This window comes from Rousettus aegyptiacus, unplaced genomic scaffold (genome assembly GCF_014176215.1).
Source record: "Rousettus aegyptiacus isolate mRouAeg1 unplaced genomic scaffold, mRouAeg1.p scaffold_m13_p_3, whole genome shotgun sequence".
NCBI lineage: Eukaryota > Metazoa > Chordata > Mammalia > Chiroptera > Pteropodidae > Rousettus > Rousettus aegyptiacus.
Window position 1 is genome coordinate 157,566,040 of NW_023416306.1, and position 16,977 is coordinate 157,583,016.

Sequence of the window (16,977 nt, forward strand, 5' to 3'; positions counted from 1 at the left end):
AAAAAGAAATAATATTGATTCTTATACAAACTCTTATAGAAATTTAAAGAGGAGGGAATATTCTCTAACTCATTCTATGGTAGTAGAATTATCCCAATACAAAAACCAAACGAAAACATTACAGAGAAGAAAATAACAGGCCATTATCCTTTGTGAACATCTGTGCAAAACATCTAAACAAAATTATAGCAAATTTAATCCAAGAACACAAAAAACTTGATCAAGTGAGATTTATCCCTGGAATGCAAAAGGAGTTTAACATTCAAAAATCAATTACTGTAATTCCCCATCTTAATAAACTTAAAAGAAAAATTCTGACACATCTCAATAGATGTAGAAAAATAATTTAACAAAACCTAACACCCACTCCTGATTAAACACTCTAAGCAAATGAGAAATCAACAAACACCTCCTCAACCTGATAAAAAGCATCTATAGAAACTGTATAGGTAACATCATATTTAATGATAAAAAAAATTATTTCCCCCTATGTTAGGAGCAAGATGAAGATGTCTGCCTTTACTATTTCCATTCAAATTTGTCTGGGGGTTATAACCTGTGCAATCAGATAAGAAAAAGATATGGAAATCACCCAGAATGGGAAAGAAGAAGTAAAACTGCTTATTCTCAGACAACACAATTCATCTATGTAATTAATCTGATGGGATCTACAAAACAGCTACTGGACCAACTAAGTGAACTTAGTGAGATTGCAGCCAAGCTATTGCATAACTGCAGCCCTAGTTGTCATTTTGTTTACAACCTCACAATAAACCATGAGCCAGAAGCATTTAGTTAAGCCACTCCTAAATTCGCCCAGAGAAATTCCAAGATAATAAATGTTTTAAGCATCTATATTTTGGGATTATTGCTTTATGCTGCAATGAGTAACTAACATAAGCATTGCAAACCTGTTCGACTGTAACCACGAAACCAGCTCAAAATGGTCCTTTTCTGTTTGATGAGGTACCGAGTTTGTTTTTCAGAGACAGCAGACCGAAGCCACAAGTCACATAGCCAAAGCATGCATAGAGGAGAGAATTTTGGCCTCCAGCAGCACCTGGAACCAAAGTGTCATTCCCTCCCCTACACACACACACACACACACACACACACACACACACACACACTGAATCAAAGGACCAGAGCACAACCAGAACTTGAACACCAGAACCGTGTCAGAAGCCAAGAGTTCATTACCCAAGAAGATCCAGTGCTGACACCCCTTTACCATTAAAAGGCCAAGTTCCAAGATCCTCCCATTCAAACTTGCTCCACCAGCACTTCACCCTACCTGTCCTCCCCCCCGCCCCCCGCCCTTAAGAACTTTTGGCCTGGTCCAGTGAGTGAGATGGATTTGAGGCAACACAAGTTGGTATCTTCTCTATCTCAATCGATAAACCTTTCCTTATTCCAAACTCGGACAGTTGGAGTTCTCGCCTTTCAAAGCATCAGGCACATAGACTTTGGTTTGGTAACACACATTTAAAATTTCTTCTTTACCAACTTTGAGCTAAGCAGTGTTCTTGGTGTCAGTGATACAGTGCCAGATAGATAGATAGATAGATAGATAGATAGATAGATAGATAGATAGATAGATAGAGATAGATACATATATCTCTATATATAGATATATATATAATCAGCAGGGTTCCTGTTTTCATGGAGTTTATATTCTGATAAGGATGGGAGAGCAGCAAGAGACAGGCAATAAATGAGTAAACTAATCAGTAATAATAATCAATGATAAAAGCTTTAGAGACAGTGAAACAAGGTATTATGATGGGGGATCATTACTTTAGACAGGATTTTCAGAGAAATCCTTTCTGAAAAAGTGATATTTAAACTAAGATTTGAATAATGCAAAGACCTGGGGACGAAGTGTTCCAGGCACAGAGTTCAGCCATTCCAAGTAGCTCAGAGGTGACCATAAACTTGTTATGTTTTGGGTCTAGCAAAGTGGCTGAACGTAGAGAACAGGGGAGCATATTTGTGAAATAAGATTGTGCAGAATGAATGGTAAGAGTAGGATCTTGATGAACAGGGATTAGCAAACTTTGGCTTCTAGAATTTATATATAATTTTCTTTTTATTCTTTTTTTTTATTATTATTATTGCGGAATAGTATTCCTGGGTATAAGCATGAGTCACTGTTTGTTTATCCATTGCCTCGTTGAGGTACATTTGGATTGCTTCCAGTTTGGGGTGATTAAGAATAAAGCCACTGTAAACGTTACCATATATAAATTTTAAGTGTACAGTTCAATAAATTTTGACAAAAGAAAACATTCACTTATCTCCAGTCGAATTAACATATAGAACATTCTCATAACCCTTGTGAGTTCTCGTCTGTTTTTTTTCACGTCTTCCCTAAACATTAATCTGATTTCTATCACCATAGCTTTTCCCTCCTGTTTCGAAAATTCATATAAATGGAAACATACAGCATGTGAGGAGATGATATTCCTTTTAGTCCAAGAAGAATTAGTAAGCAATTGAAGGCCTTTAAGAGGGAAATTGGCACAATATGATTTATATTTTAAATTATTATTTTTTAGCTACTGTGTGAAGAATGATGAGTAGGCTATCGTGTGCCACTTAAGTATTCTTTTTCTCCCTGTTTTCGGGGGGGGGAGGGGAGGTATGCGGCTCAATAAAATTCCTGGGCAGAGCAGAATTTCCCCGCTGTCTTCGAATTCATATCGCAAAGCTAAATTCAGTTTCCTCGAGGTGCCGGAACTGTTTTTGCCGTTCCCGGCTCTTCCCAGCAGATGGCTCCAGAGTCTAGGTCCCCACCAGCCTCGCCGCGTCCGCCGGCTGCAATGTGCGCCGGCCGCCGCCAGGGGGCGGACTCCTCGCGGCGATTTCTGCGCGATGTGGTCGCTGGCGCCCAGCGGTGCGGGTTTGCGCTGAAGTCGCGGAGCAGCAAGGATCCGCCAGGGGTGTCGCGCCCTGGTCTCGGCCGCACCTGGGGCTGGCGTCAGCAGAGGAGTCTTAGGCCTGGAGGAGCTGAAGCTCTGCAGGATCCCCGTCCGTCCTGGACAGTCCATTCCGCGGGGACTTTCTCGGGATAGAGAGTGCGTGCGGGGTGTCCCGGCAGACAGCGTTTGTAGGCTCCCCACGGGGACAGGTGGTCCGTGGGGTTTAGAGACAGGGCAAGCGGGAGCGCCAAAACCAGGCTTTGGAGAAGACTAATGGGAGAAGGGAACGAGTGGGGCTGGATGGAAAGCGGAGGGGCCCGCCGGGACCGGTGTTAGGTGTCAGGGAACAGACGCCGCGGGCTGAGCGGCTCCGGGCAAGGGAAGTAAAGCCAATAGGCTTGTTTGGGTGTAAAGTTTCCTAGGGAAGCCCCTTCTGTCCCCTCTCCAGCCTCCTCTTTGGTGCTGAGGTCGCAACCCCAACGAGTCTTCTCTTCTCCCGCCCCACCCTCTCTCCTCCAGCGCGCGGAGCCCCGGGCGCAGAGGGCTGAGACGGTAGCGGAGGATGAGATAGCCTCGGCGACCCGCGGAAAATGAGGCCGACGCCCTGGCTGCAGCTGGTGCTGCTCCTCGCCCTGCCAAGGAGCCTGGGGGGTAAAGGGTGCCCTTCTCCGCCCTGCGAGTGCCACCAGGAGGATGACTTCAGAGTCACCTGCAAGGATATCCAGCGCATCCCCAGCCTGCCGTCCAGCACGCAGACTCTGTGAGTAGCTGGGAGAGGAGAGGCAGGGCCCAGAGGCCAAGGGCAGCCGGAGGGGTGGATGGAAATGCCCAGAAAGAACTTGAAAAGAGGCTAGAGAGGTGCGTGCGTGCGTGTGTGCGTGTCTCTGTCTGTCTGTCAGTCCGTCAGCAGTGAATAAAAAGTCATTCGTCCCAGCTTGGGATTGCTGACTCCGCAGTTATTAATAACGCAGAAAAAGGTAACAAAACCTTGGTTCTAGATGAAAGTGAGAGTTGTTCTTTCTCATGAGCTGCTGTCCTGTACTTTGCCTGCTCCTCTCCCTGGCTGAATCTTATTAATCTCAGATATTAATAAGGCTAATAGCAACTCAAGAACTGAATTTTTTTCTTATTTGGGGTAATAAAAAAGTCTTTCTAGAGGGGAAATGATCTTGGCTGGTCTGTTGATTCTTCAAATAGCTGATAAAAATTTAATCAGAGGCTCTTTTTAGACTATACCCTTTATACTTTCTATAAAAGTAACTTTGTATGACGTATCCGAGTTACTTTCTCAAATGTGAACTGCTCACTGACATAGTAATTCCAGAAATCTCTTTTGGGATAGGCCTGGTAGATGTATAAAGAGATGAGATTTCATAAAATGCATTTTTATCTGCATGTTAAATGTTGCCAAATTAGAAAGTTGATGTTAAATAAGTTTTATATATGTTCCTTGACAGGCATTTAAATCATGACCATTGGAAGGATAATTGTAGCGAAGACCAAGGGGGGAAAAAGGCTTTCTTGAGTGCTTAAAATTGAACCAAAAGAAAAAATAGTAAGACGACCTAGACTGGTTAAACCTAGTTAAGATAAGAAAGTGCAGGTTATTGAAGAGATTGTAGACACATAAAAAGTAACGGTAAAGTTATACTTTGAGATTTTTCTCAAGAATTTAGCTCATAGGGATATTCGACCGTAGGCGATGAACACTGCGGTTACAGGCATGTATTTCAATTCCTTACCTAACCTCCAAATACTGCTTTATTCTCCATGCTGCCACTGCAGAATAAAAGATGCTCTTTATTCTTGATTAAACCCCAACATTGACTCCTTGTGGCCTCCAAGATGACAGTCTTTTGTATAACCTAGAGGATCCTCTAAGACCAAGCCCGGTCTTTCTCTCAAACCTCATGGATCCTAATTTGCTGACTTTCCATTCCTACTGAACAGAATTTCTGGCATTTTACCCAAAGTTCTTTGCTCTCACAAACTGCCTTTGCCTTCCCTCCCATATTTCGTCCCCTCTGCCTACAGCAACTTTTCTCCTTTCTTCATCCGGTTCATGCCCATTCTAAGATCCATACCGGGGTCAGTTCCTTCAGGAAACTTCTCCTGATTCACGCCCCCGAGGCTGGGTGAGCTACCTCTCCCCCCTACCCCCCAACCCCACTCCCGGGCATTCTGTGCACAAACCTTTTCTGGCCCTTACACACTTCACGCTCTTCTGTAACCTGTTATTTCTTTGCATGCCCACCCAATAGGACATGAGCGCCTCTGACACAAAGACCCTGTCACTCAGCCTTGCAACTACTTTGGTGTTCAACACCAAAACGAAACTTACAAGAATGAATGAATGTGCTCCTCTCAGATTGTTCGCTGTGTGTTGGGGAGAAAGGAGGCCAGAGACATCACTTCTTCAGAGGCTTCTTTAAACGTGGCAGAATTTTAAGTCTTTGAAGAGAAATGTGCCTATGACAGCGGAAGGGAACTTGGAGTCAGCCTGTTTATAATTCCACCAAATGATGAGGAAGAAGGGTTGTGTCAGGGAAAGAGCAAAGGAGTGGGACTCAGGAAGCCTGAGTTCTCCTCTTCCCTCTCACTGCTGTGCAGTTAGGTGAGATCACCTATTCCCGGAGGACCGGAGTTTTCTTCTGGGTTAGATTAGGTGCCTTCTGATGTCTGTGATGCTAATGAGACTGGCCTGAGGGGATCCACTGAGTCACAAAGACTAAGAACAACTGAATAAAGACAAGGACAATCTGACCTTAAAAACAAGGAGGGAGGGGAGCTATTCTGAAGAATGAAGTTATTCTGAGATAGGGAAGAAAAAATGGAAAAGTATGGGTAAAACGGCAGGCTGATTTATACAATGACCATAGCCCTCTACAACAGTAGCAAAATGAATTTCAAAACTTGAGGTGGTGGAGTACTAGAACTCTTGTTAAAGGAAACTTTATGAGAGAGGTCAAATATGTAAAGCTGACAATTATATTGGGCTATTCTCAGCACTTTACATGAACTCAATCCATTGGATCCTCACAAAATCCAATTGAGTAGACAGACGATTTTATTGTTTTCATTTTGTAAATGAGGCAACTGAGGCAGATGAAAACAAGCAATTTACCTAAAGGCACGCAGCTTGTAAGTGGTGGTGCTAGGATTTGACACGCCTCGGGGTTGTACCCTTAAACCACTGCTCTCAGATGAAAGTGGGTCTCACCCGGTCAGCTTTTCCCCGGTTTTGTCTTGAGGCTTTAGAGTAAGAGCTTTAAAAACTAAAGGTGTCCAGTAAGCCACAAATACCCCTGGGAGCTGTTGCCCTGAGAAATACAAAGAACTCAGGAAATAAGAGGCTGGGGGTGGGGGGGTTGGGGGCGTGTGGAGAGGAGGGCAGAAAGAAGGAGGGAAGGAGGGAAGGAGGGAAGGAGGGAAGGGAAGACCACACCTGTTGTAGAAGGTGTTCCCTGCTGAAACGAACCAGATCTTTGTCGTTAAGATCTTGGTCTGGGTGGTCACTGCTTTTCTGAAGCTAGATGCTATGTAACTACTGCCTAGCTGGTTCATAAATGATTATGGTGCTGAGAGCAATTTTTCCTAAGCCTATCTATACATTATGGTGCTGAAAGGTAAACAAATCACCGCTTTCCGCACTATCCATACTCCTGCCAGGTGGTCTGGTGGATGGGTAGGAGAGGGTTATACTGTTGTGGCTGACGCTGAATCTTTGTCTCCACTTACCTCCTTCAGTGGGGCATGAAAGCCCACTGAGGCTCTAACTAGGTGGTAGGTAAGGGAGAGCTGGTATCCTTACCCATCATCTCCCCCTACCCCATGGCACAGTCTACAATCTTTGATATACAGGTAGTGTGAAAAAAAAAAAAATTGCTCCTCTCAGTTGAGATTTGCTGACTTAAGGCAACTTAAATGAAGCACGCAGAATAAAACTAAAAATTTAAATTTTGGTATATAATTATAGATTCTATTACCTCAAAACCAAGGATAGCGAGGTTGACCCATCACCCCTATCCAGAGCATGCCTTTGCTACCTCTCTGCACGATTAGACCATCTCTTCTCTGAATGGGGAGGTGGATAGGGTGTGGCAGCCAGTTCTGGATCTGTGCAGACTCCTGGAGAAAGCGCTGCCTCACCTTGTCTTAACCCTTCCACCGACCTGCTTTTAGTTTCACGATGGCAACAACCTATATCACCACCTCTACCTCCTCCATCCCTTGCCGTCTGGGGTCTAGGGCTTCAGTGGAGTAACTAATGGTTTGTCCATCACACACTTGCGTGGCTTCAGAAATGTTTCCTAAGGAGTTATTATTGCAACTGTTGTTTTTAGGTTCTGGTTTTTGCTTCAGTTTTTAGTCATTTGCATTCTGTGGCTCTAATTGATGGACTATCCCAGTGTTTTCTAAGATGAAGACAGTCGCTCGCCATCTTCCGGATTTTTGCCTGATCTGCATTCTACCTGTGCTAGTATTTGTTCAGTATCTTTAAGTTAGCTAACTTCTTTAATTGAAAGAAATTTACTCGAAAGTTGTATCACAACTATAAATGGAAAATTAGCACAACTTTCTATAAAAAGCGGGTAACCAGAAAATGAAATACAATGAAAATACAAATGTAGTTATATTCTAGCTCACGACTATTATCTGTGAATGCTCTGAGCCTAAGGCTGCCTTCTCCATTAAAAAAGAAAGAGTAATAGGTGTTCAAGAAATATTAGAGAGTTATTCCAATCTGACACAGTGTCCTCGGTGATACCAGAAGGGTTGAAAAACAATGGGAAAGGGAATTGTTTTCTCACTATCTGTTTCAACGTTATTTAAGGCCGTGCAGGCATTCCACCTAAAACAATCTCGTGTCTCCAAGTCACACCTGATACACGTTCCACAATCATTTTAGTCACCATTGGTGGTCATAACCTCAATAACATTTGGTTTTCAACCTAGAGAGAAGCCTTCTGCTTTAGCACCCACATGCTCCCCCACTGCGGCCCAAAACTTTGTCTTATAAAGATGGCTTCATGTCACGCTTCCAGGCTCTGTGACTTCTTCTGTTTTATTCTTTCTCCTCTCTCCTCTCCTCTCCTTTCTTGTGTCAGTCAAGGTTTTTAATGGTAGTAGAAAACCCACTCTGTCTAGTTTAAAGAGGAAAGAAATATTTCCAAGGAAAAACATGTAATTTACAGACTCATCGTAACTAGGCTTTGAGAAGAAGCCAGCGCCCAGGCCAGGCAGGAAGTTGGAGCCTTAGCCAACCATCTGGTTGGAACGACTTCACGGACAACACCTCAGCCACAGCCACTAGACACCTGTGGTGCTGGGCTCCCGGTTCCAACGCTGCCGAACTGTCCGTGTGATGCCATCAGTAATTTCTCTACTGTCCCTGCTTCTTTGAATCACCAGCCAGAGAGTAATATCCTATTCGGGAGCATCCGATTATCTGGCACAGATTTCCTGCTGTGTCCTAGCTAGGAGTAGCGAGAAGGAGAGCCCCCTCTCCCACTTCTGGTGTCTGTAGTGGAAGGTGCAGAACTAGGTCCTTCTAATATTACACACAGTGGAGAATATCCCCCAAAGAGGGGCCATGTACCCACACCGGCTGTATTCCAGGCACTATGCTAAGCTCTGGATTTGGTGAGGGACGACACCAACATGTCCCTGCCCTCAAGGATCTTACTTACAGTCTAGTGTGGAGGCTGAATATTAATCAAATAATCACATAAACATATAATTATAATTATGTCTTGAGAGTATACTTGGTGGTGTTGGGGAGACTGACTTAAACTGGGGTTCAGGGAAGGCTTGAGCTACATCCTGAACAAGTAGGAGCTGAGTATAAGGAGTTGCGGGGGTGGGGGGAGGGATTGGGGGAAGGCGTGGGTAAGAGGTGTTCCAGGAAATGGAACTGCTCACTTGAAGAGCTTTGAAGAATTCCAAGAATAATGAAAGGGTGTGATTTATTCACTTGGGGCAAAAATATTGATGAGCAACACAGTATGTTATAACCTTCTTCATTACACACGTACAGATCATGGTGAATTTTGATGTCTGTGGAGGCAGCTTTTGTACACAAAAAGGACTTATTGGGGGTAACTGGCTTTTAAAGTATTTGATTCATTAAAATCATAAATATACAACCTAGTTCTTTTTGAGTTTTCCATATATTTATTATTTTATTTGTTAATCTAATTGTAACAGCTACTTTAAGGAAAATTTTATAACTTAATAATATGTTTTTAAAATTTAGCATAATAAATAGTTCGAATACAAATTTAATATATTTTCTTTTAAAGCTCTTAAATATTTGACAAAACTTTCTTGATGCTTAGAAAATTCTAGAAAATCTATTTAATTAAACTTTACAAGTACTGAGAATCCTAAATTTTTAGATGCTCTGAGGTGAGAGCATCAGGGCTGGATGGGGACACTGGTCAACCCACTGCAGTGAGGAAACTGGTAAGATGTAGCAATCAGTTCACAGGAGAATCCACAAAGCAACGCACTTGTAGGTCAGGACTATTGAAGTAAATATGCTAATGGAGGCAAAACTGACTTCTTTCACAAGGCAGGGGTGTCAGTCAGTTGAAGCTCTAACAGGACAGAATTGCATGTTGATAGACAAAAATTATTTTACAATGCTATCAGTTATCTACAACCTACAGAGTCATAAATCGCTCTCATAGAATCAGGCTCAGAATCTTGGAAGAATTAGGCAATGCACAATTTTCCACTGAAGCATGATTTCTTGTTCCCTTCAATACATATAAAGTGCTTAGAATGGTTAGCACTCTCCAAGTAAACTTAGTAAAAAATAATTTTCTTTTCAACTTAAATCACAAGTTGAAATAAATTACTCAATTATATATTTTAAATTGGAATTGCACAGCCAATCTATTAGATAGGCCAATAGACCAGTGTAAATACTACAAATACTAAAAATACCAAATATATAATAATTATTCTTAAACTCAACACAAAAATATTAATATTGTGGGTCTGATTTAGAGTCTCATTTCTGTTCTTAATTCTAATTTTTTCCCAAGCTGGAAGCCATTTTAATCATTAAGCAAACTAGTCTTCCCCTATTAAACTCTGATTCTTTATGAAACCATCCACTGGCTTCCCAGGTTCCTAAAAGTTAGGGCTGCCCTATTTAAATGGAACCTCCTTTTACACCTGTTGTCCAGGTCTAATTAATAGCAGTCCTTTTACTCTCACAGGTGTGTCCCAATCTGAAGGATAAATTACTAAGAGATCTTACTAATAGACCATAAAGACTAGTGGCCTGTGGGGTACACTAGGACATTCTGATCCTTATTTATTGTTACTATAACTAGGAGTCAATAACTTAAAAAGGGGTTGGTCTCTCAGGACCACCTCAAAATCTGCAGTCCCCGTGGAGGTGGTAGAGAACATCCTTCACCGCTTCGGCTGAATTTTGCATTTATTTGACTCTCTTAAGATGCGTGGTGTCTTCCTTCCTAACTTATTGCAGGAGCATCCTAACAGTCTCCTACCTCCACCCTTGCTTGCCCATCACAACCTATTCTTCACACAGCAGCCAGGGCCAGGCCATGTCCCTCCTCTGCTCAGAACTTCCAAGAGGCTTCCGAGTTATCTCAAGATAAAAACTCAAAATCCTTCTAGTGGCCCCAAAGACCCTATATGATTTAGACCTTCTTTATTTTTCCAATTCTACTTATTACTTTCGCTCATAATTCAGCCTTTACTCCACTGGCCTCCTCGCCATCCCTCACACTTGTCAGGCTTTACACATTGGGTTCTTCCCAGTGCATCGAACATTATTTTCCCAGAAATCCTCATGGTTAATCCTCTCACTTCCTTCTCATTGTTGTTCAAATGTTACCTTCTCTATCAGGTTTTCCTAAACTTTAAAATTTAACATTACTGTTTATTTGCTTGTTTGTTAACTAATCTATAGCATGTGTCACCTTCTAACATACTAAGGAATTTGCTTGTTTTTGTGCTTCTTATTTGTGTCTTTCCCTGTAAGAATATAATCTCCATGAGGGCAAGGTCTTTATGTGTTGTTTTTGTTGTCAGCTGTTTTACTCAATTATGCATCCGTGTACCCAGAAACAGCCTGGCATATAATTGCTAGTCAAAAAATATTTGTTTAATAAATGAATGTATGAATGAATGTCTCCAGAGGCACTTTAATGACATTCTTTCGGGTTCTTCATACCCTTTTGTAATTCTTTTTTAAAGTCCTTAGGTTTTATTGCTCTCTTAAGGTAGATGAAATTCTACCTTTGTTTTATATTTTTCCTGGCTATCTGGGACACTGGTTTTTTAGATTCAGAAATGACATCTGATGAGATTTCACATCTGTCTCCACCCGTCTGACCCTATGTTCACATTGCTAAAACCATGTTAAAGACACTCCTTTGAACAGCCACCTCCAAGAAATTAACTCCATCAGAGAGTCCTAAACTTTCCAAATGTAGCACTCCTAAGCAAGAGGAAGCGAGGGTGCCCAGGATATCTGGGACACCCAGTTGCCACCCAGAGCAAACGGGACATTCCTTAGAAGTCTCCACTGTTGTTGTTGTTGTTGTTGTTGTTGTTGTTGTTGTTGTTATTGTTGTTGTTTAATTTAACTTTCAAAAACTTACAGATAATTTGAATTCTATTCCATCATTTAACTGTTTTTCATGTGGCTTCATATATACCTTCAAAGAATATTTCCTTGTGCTTTCAGGATAATACAATTCTGTAGTTAAATATCCCAGTAACGACCCACGTAAGCAACTTGATGCATACAATGACAGGCACTGGGGGAGGCCAGTGAAGAAGGCGGTGCTATGTGTGCTTAAGCCCCCATCCTCAACAGTCAGACCAGCTCTGAAGAGGCCATGCCCATCCTGTCCTGCTGGTCCAGGACAGGAACAAACGCTGGCTATCCTGGAGTCTGTTTTCTTTCATCTGCTCTCATAAAGTAGTAGACATAGAAAACTAACCAGAATGCTTAAAACGTAGTGTTAAATGAGCAAATTTTATCTGGATTTATCATTAATTAAAATCACCTGGCAGAGCTGAGAAATTATTAACTTGAATTGATCTAACTGTATGATTATTTCAATATTTCCTTGTCTTACAAGTATGTTTATTAACCCAGATTGAGATTTATTAATCAGAGGTTCATGGGCTTCCTAGGGGTCCATGATTGTCCTCCTGGGAATTTGTGATGAAGTGAAAATTTGTATACAAGTATATCAGTGTGCTGCTGAGAGAATCTATGACTTTCTTCAGATTTTCAAAGGTGTCCTTGACCTCCCAACCTCCCCCGGCCCCAGAAAGTTAAGACATTGTTTCAGAATAACTAGGCTTTTTTTGTATGAAAAGTAGATATTTGATATTAAGTATGATTCAATCTTTTTGTGTTATTACAAAGAACACTAAAGTGTATGTATGTATGTATGTATTATGTATGTATGTATGTATGTATTTATTTATTTATTATTTATGCCTACAGCACCTGGTCTTCCTAGGTGGTCTCCCTTCCAAGTACTAACCAGGCCCAACCCTGTTTAGCTTCCGAGATCAGATATGAGTCTTGTTTAAGGTGGCATGGCCATAGACCATGAAGTGTGGCTCCACTGGGGCATGAACCCAGCATCTTCTGCGTGTAAAGCAGACATGCCAACTGCTACACGATGGAACCATGTTCGTAAAGTGTATTTTTAAAATAAACAAAAATGTCCTGACCTTTGACTGTGATATACATTATCAGGATTACTTTTTCATGCCTCACACTTAGCCCTTGGGCAAGCTCTTCAGGTAGAGGTTCACTAAATGTGGCTATTCTTCAAGTCAATATTTTAAAAACAGATCTTACAATTGTCTAATGCCTCATATTGGACATTAAATCCTTCATCCGGACCTGTTTGCATTTTCGCTGAAGCTGGATTATATTTTTAATTACTCTGCTTTTAATTATTGCAACTGAAAAATAGTTGGAGGAAATTTTAAGTATGAACAAAATGATTCTGTTAATTCAAAGTTACAAATTGGATTTTAAAGGGTTCCATTTAGATATCTCAGTCTACCTACTTTGCTCATTTCTATATGATTCCTTAGGAACTTTTATCTAGTGTCCCAGAAATTTTCAAAACAAATTCTTTTCTTAAAATTACAAAGCAGGCATTTGTATATTTTAAACCATCTTATGAATGTAGTTCTCTTACACATAGCGACTTATAAATATGCCCTGGATTTTTCTGGTGCAGCCCTATTTAAAACATTTTACCATCAGAATATTCTAGAAACGCAAATATTTCATCATCATATTAACTAAACTTCCCACACCCTTCTTGCACCTGGAAAGAGCTCCCTGTGTCCCAATTTTTCTTTCAAAAAACACGATCTCTGTATTTATGTGATACATGAAGCCTTTGGCTCACATCTTGTAGGCATTAGCTTAATCGTATCCACACCCGAGTTTTATCATAATTACTCAGCTCCAGAGAGGGGAATGAAATTGTCTCTTCCTATTGCCAGCTACCATTGCTTCATATTTTGTTATTTCAATCTTTTGTGAGCTGGGAAACTAGAAGGTTAACATTGGGGAAAGGATCTGTACATGGCAATAAATAGGACCTATTTATTATAAGGCATAAATGAGGGGCTCTCCTATGACAAAGTCTTCAGTGGGCTTTGCGACTGCTCTTTTTCCTTCTCAACACCCTTTTCAGTTATTTCTGGGACATGGCCATGGTCTAAAGATATGAAATGACCAAAAACCTTATCTCTAGAGAGGTGGACTTTTATCGTACTTGGTTTTTCTTTCTTTCTACTTTTCTTTTTTCAATAAATATTTATTGATCACCTATTATATGCAAGTACTGTTCTAATCATTGGAGATATATAATAAATCTCATTGATCTTACATTCTAGCAGGAGGAAAGAGCCAAAAATATAAATACGTAAAACACATAGAATGGCAGATGGTGATAAGTATAATGGAGAAAAATTAAGGAAGGGAGAGGGAGAAGGAATGCTGGAAGTTGCATTTTAAATGGTCAGGGAGCCCTCGCTAAGAAAGCAGCATTTGAATATCAATCTGGGGGGAGAAAATTCTAAATACATGCAAAGACCCAGAGTTGGGAGTACATGAGAGCAAATGCATAGCATGTTTAAGGTGTAACAAGGAGAGAAGTAAGGCCAAAGCAGCAAGGGCTATAGGAAATGAGATCAAAGCAGTTATAGAACAGATCCTATTGTACTTTGTAGATCGCTATAAGGTATTATATATACATGTTCTAAATGAGATAAGACTCTATTAAAGATTTTGAGACAAAAGTAACTGCATGAATTGACTTACATTTTAGCAGGATCGCCCTGGCTGTGTTTACTAATCAGGTGAGAGATGGCAATGGCTTGGACCGGTTGAACAGCAGGGAAGGTGGTAAGAAAAGATCGAATCCTGGATTTGTGTTGAAGGAAAAACCAACAGGATTTCCTAACAGATTGTGAGGAGTCTGAGTGAAAGGGAGAGTTGGTGATGTCTTAGCCTGGATTCTCCAGAAAGCTGAGCCTGCGTGAGGATTCTTATTGGAGGGCAGGGTTCCAGGGAGCACAATGGTGGGGAGGGGGTGTGAAGCAGAGAGTGGGGAGAGTCGGCTGCTGTTAAAAGCAAATGGCTGGTGATCCTGTGGGACCCCCTGTGAATGCAGATGATATACATCTCAGGACCCTTGCTCTAGGAGGGAGGAAAGGAAAATTTTATCCATTAGCTCTTATACCCTATAGGTCAGGGTGTTAATCCCATCAACCTTCCATGTTTCTTGTGTGTGGATGGTGAAAGAGTTTCCAGATATTAACGGAAAAGCCCCAAGGTGGAAGGTGAGATCCTGTACTCCTTAACCAGTAACTCCCCACTCCCTCTCTCCCAGGCAACCCCTAATCTGCTTTCTGTGCCTATGGATTTACCTGTTGTGGACATTTTATGTAAATGGAATCATGTAACATGTGACCTTTGTGCCTGGCCTCTTTAACTTAGCATAATGTTTTCACGTTTGATCCACATCGTAAATGTAGAAAGCGTGGCCATCAGACAAATGGCCCAATGGGAAAACAGATGGAAACGGGCCAAGCCTGATGGACTTTCAGGACTTTTCAGGCACACTGGTGCAGAGAGCGGCCCCACTCAGTGTCTAAATGCCTTACACCTTAGGTATAATCATCTGAACACCGAAAATGGCTGTACTTATTCTCAGAGGCTTAGAGCCATGAAACTACTTTCCCATGTCAAAAGGTCTTAAGAGTTCCCAACTTATGAAGGAGAATGTTTCTAGGCAGTTGGCCGGAGAGCACCATGTGCTTACCCCTGCTGGTCCCAGAGCAATCTTTGGCAACTTCCAGAAAGAAGTGACTTAATAGCAGTGCATGAACCATTATTCATAACTTTTACCCTTTTAATTGCTAATACTTACTCAAAGGGCTTTTCTCTGTTATCAGGAAGCTGCAGAACTCAAACAGTATCCTATTTGTAATGGTGTTTCTTATCATACTATTGGCTTCTATATCTTATTTTATTTCTCCATTTATTTTATCTTTTTGCTAATTTATTTTTTTATGGTGACGTTGGTTAACGAAATCCAGTAAGTTTCAGCTGTGCACTTTAGCAGTGAGGCATATGCACATTTACACTGTGTGCTCCCCTCCCACAGTCAGATTTCTTTCTGTCACCACAGATTTCACCCCCTTTCCTCTGTCTACCTCCCCCTCCCCCAACCCTTACCCTCTGGTAACCACTGGTCTATAGTCCATGTCCATGAGTCTCTGTTTGTTTGTCCTGTTGTTTGTTGCTTTTAGCTTTATATCCCACATATAAGTGATATCATGTGATGTTCAACTTTTTCAGTCTGGCTTATTTCGCTTAGCATGATTATCTCAGTGTCCATCCAGGTTGTTGCAAAAGGCAGTATTTCATCTCTTCTTATGGCTGAGTAATATTCCATTGTATGTATGTACCACAGCTTTTCTAGCCAATCACCTATCGTAGGACACTTCGGTTGCTTCCATGTCCTGGCCACTGTGAATAGTGCTGCTATGAACATTGGCGTGCAAATATCTTTCGGATATGGATTTTCAAGTCTTTGGTGTAAACACCCAGTAGAGGGATTGTTGGATCATATGGTTGATCAATTCTTAGTTTTTTGAGGAACCTCCATACTGTTTTTGTGTAGTGTCTGTACCAATTTGCAGTCCCACCAGGAGTGTATGAGGGTTCCTTTTTCTCCACATCCTCTCCAACATTTGTTATTACTTGTCCTGTTGATTATAGCTATTCTAACAGGTATGGGATGGTATCTCACTATGGTTTTGATTTGCACTTCCCTAATAGCTAGCGATGTTAAGCAGCTTTTCATATATTTGTCGGCCATTTGTATGTCCTTTAGGGAGACGTATCTGTTCAGATCCTCTGCCTATTTTTTGATTGGATCATTTGGTTTTTTTATTGTTGTTATTGAGTCGTATGAGTTCTTTGTATATTTTGGATATTAGGCCCTTACTGGAGGCATTGCTTGCAAATATATTTTCCCATTCGGATGGTTGTTTCTTTACCTTGTTGACAATTTCTTTGGCTGAGCAGAAGCTTTTTAGTTTGATGTAGTCCCATTCATTTATTTTAGCTTTTACTTCCCTTGCTTTTGAGGTCATAAAGATCCTCTTTAAGTTGAAGGTCCTTGAGTTTAGTTCCTATGTTTTCTTCTATGTACTTTATTGTTTTAGGTGTTATTTTCAGGTCCTTAATCCATTTTGAGTTCATTTTGATGTGTGGTGATAGATAGGAGTCTAGTTTCATTCTTTCACAGGTGGCTTTCCAGTTTTCCCAGCACCACTTATTGAAGAGGCTTTTCTTTCTCTACTATATGTTTTTGGCTTTTTTTTGTCAAAAGTTATTTGCCCATATAAATGTGAGTTTTCTTCTGGACTCTCAATTTTGTTCCACTGGTCCATGTGTTTGTTTTTCTGCCAATACCATGCTGTTTTGATTACTATTGCTTTGTAGTATAATTTG

The 16,977-nt window shown here is 41.1% G+C and overlaps 1 protein-coding gene across 1 annotated transcript in view; it reads left to right on the plus strand.

Annotated features, from left to right (window-relative positions):
- The first annotated feature begins 3,038 nt into the window (after window positions 1-3,038).
- The window catches only part of TSHR (thyroid stimulating hormone receptor), a 98,755-nt gene continuing 84,816 nt past the window's right edge, over window positions 3,039-16,977 (plus strand). Inside the window, exons 1-2 of the mRNA XM_016137516.2 lie at window positions 3,039-3,077; window positions 3,441-3,681. Of these exons, the coding sequence (XP_015993002.2) occupies window positions 3,512-3,681 (170 nt within the window). The 5' untranslated portion in view covers window positions 3,039-3,077; window positions 3,441-3,511. The remainder of the gene's footprint in view (window positions 3,078-3,440; window positions 3,682-16,977) is intronic.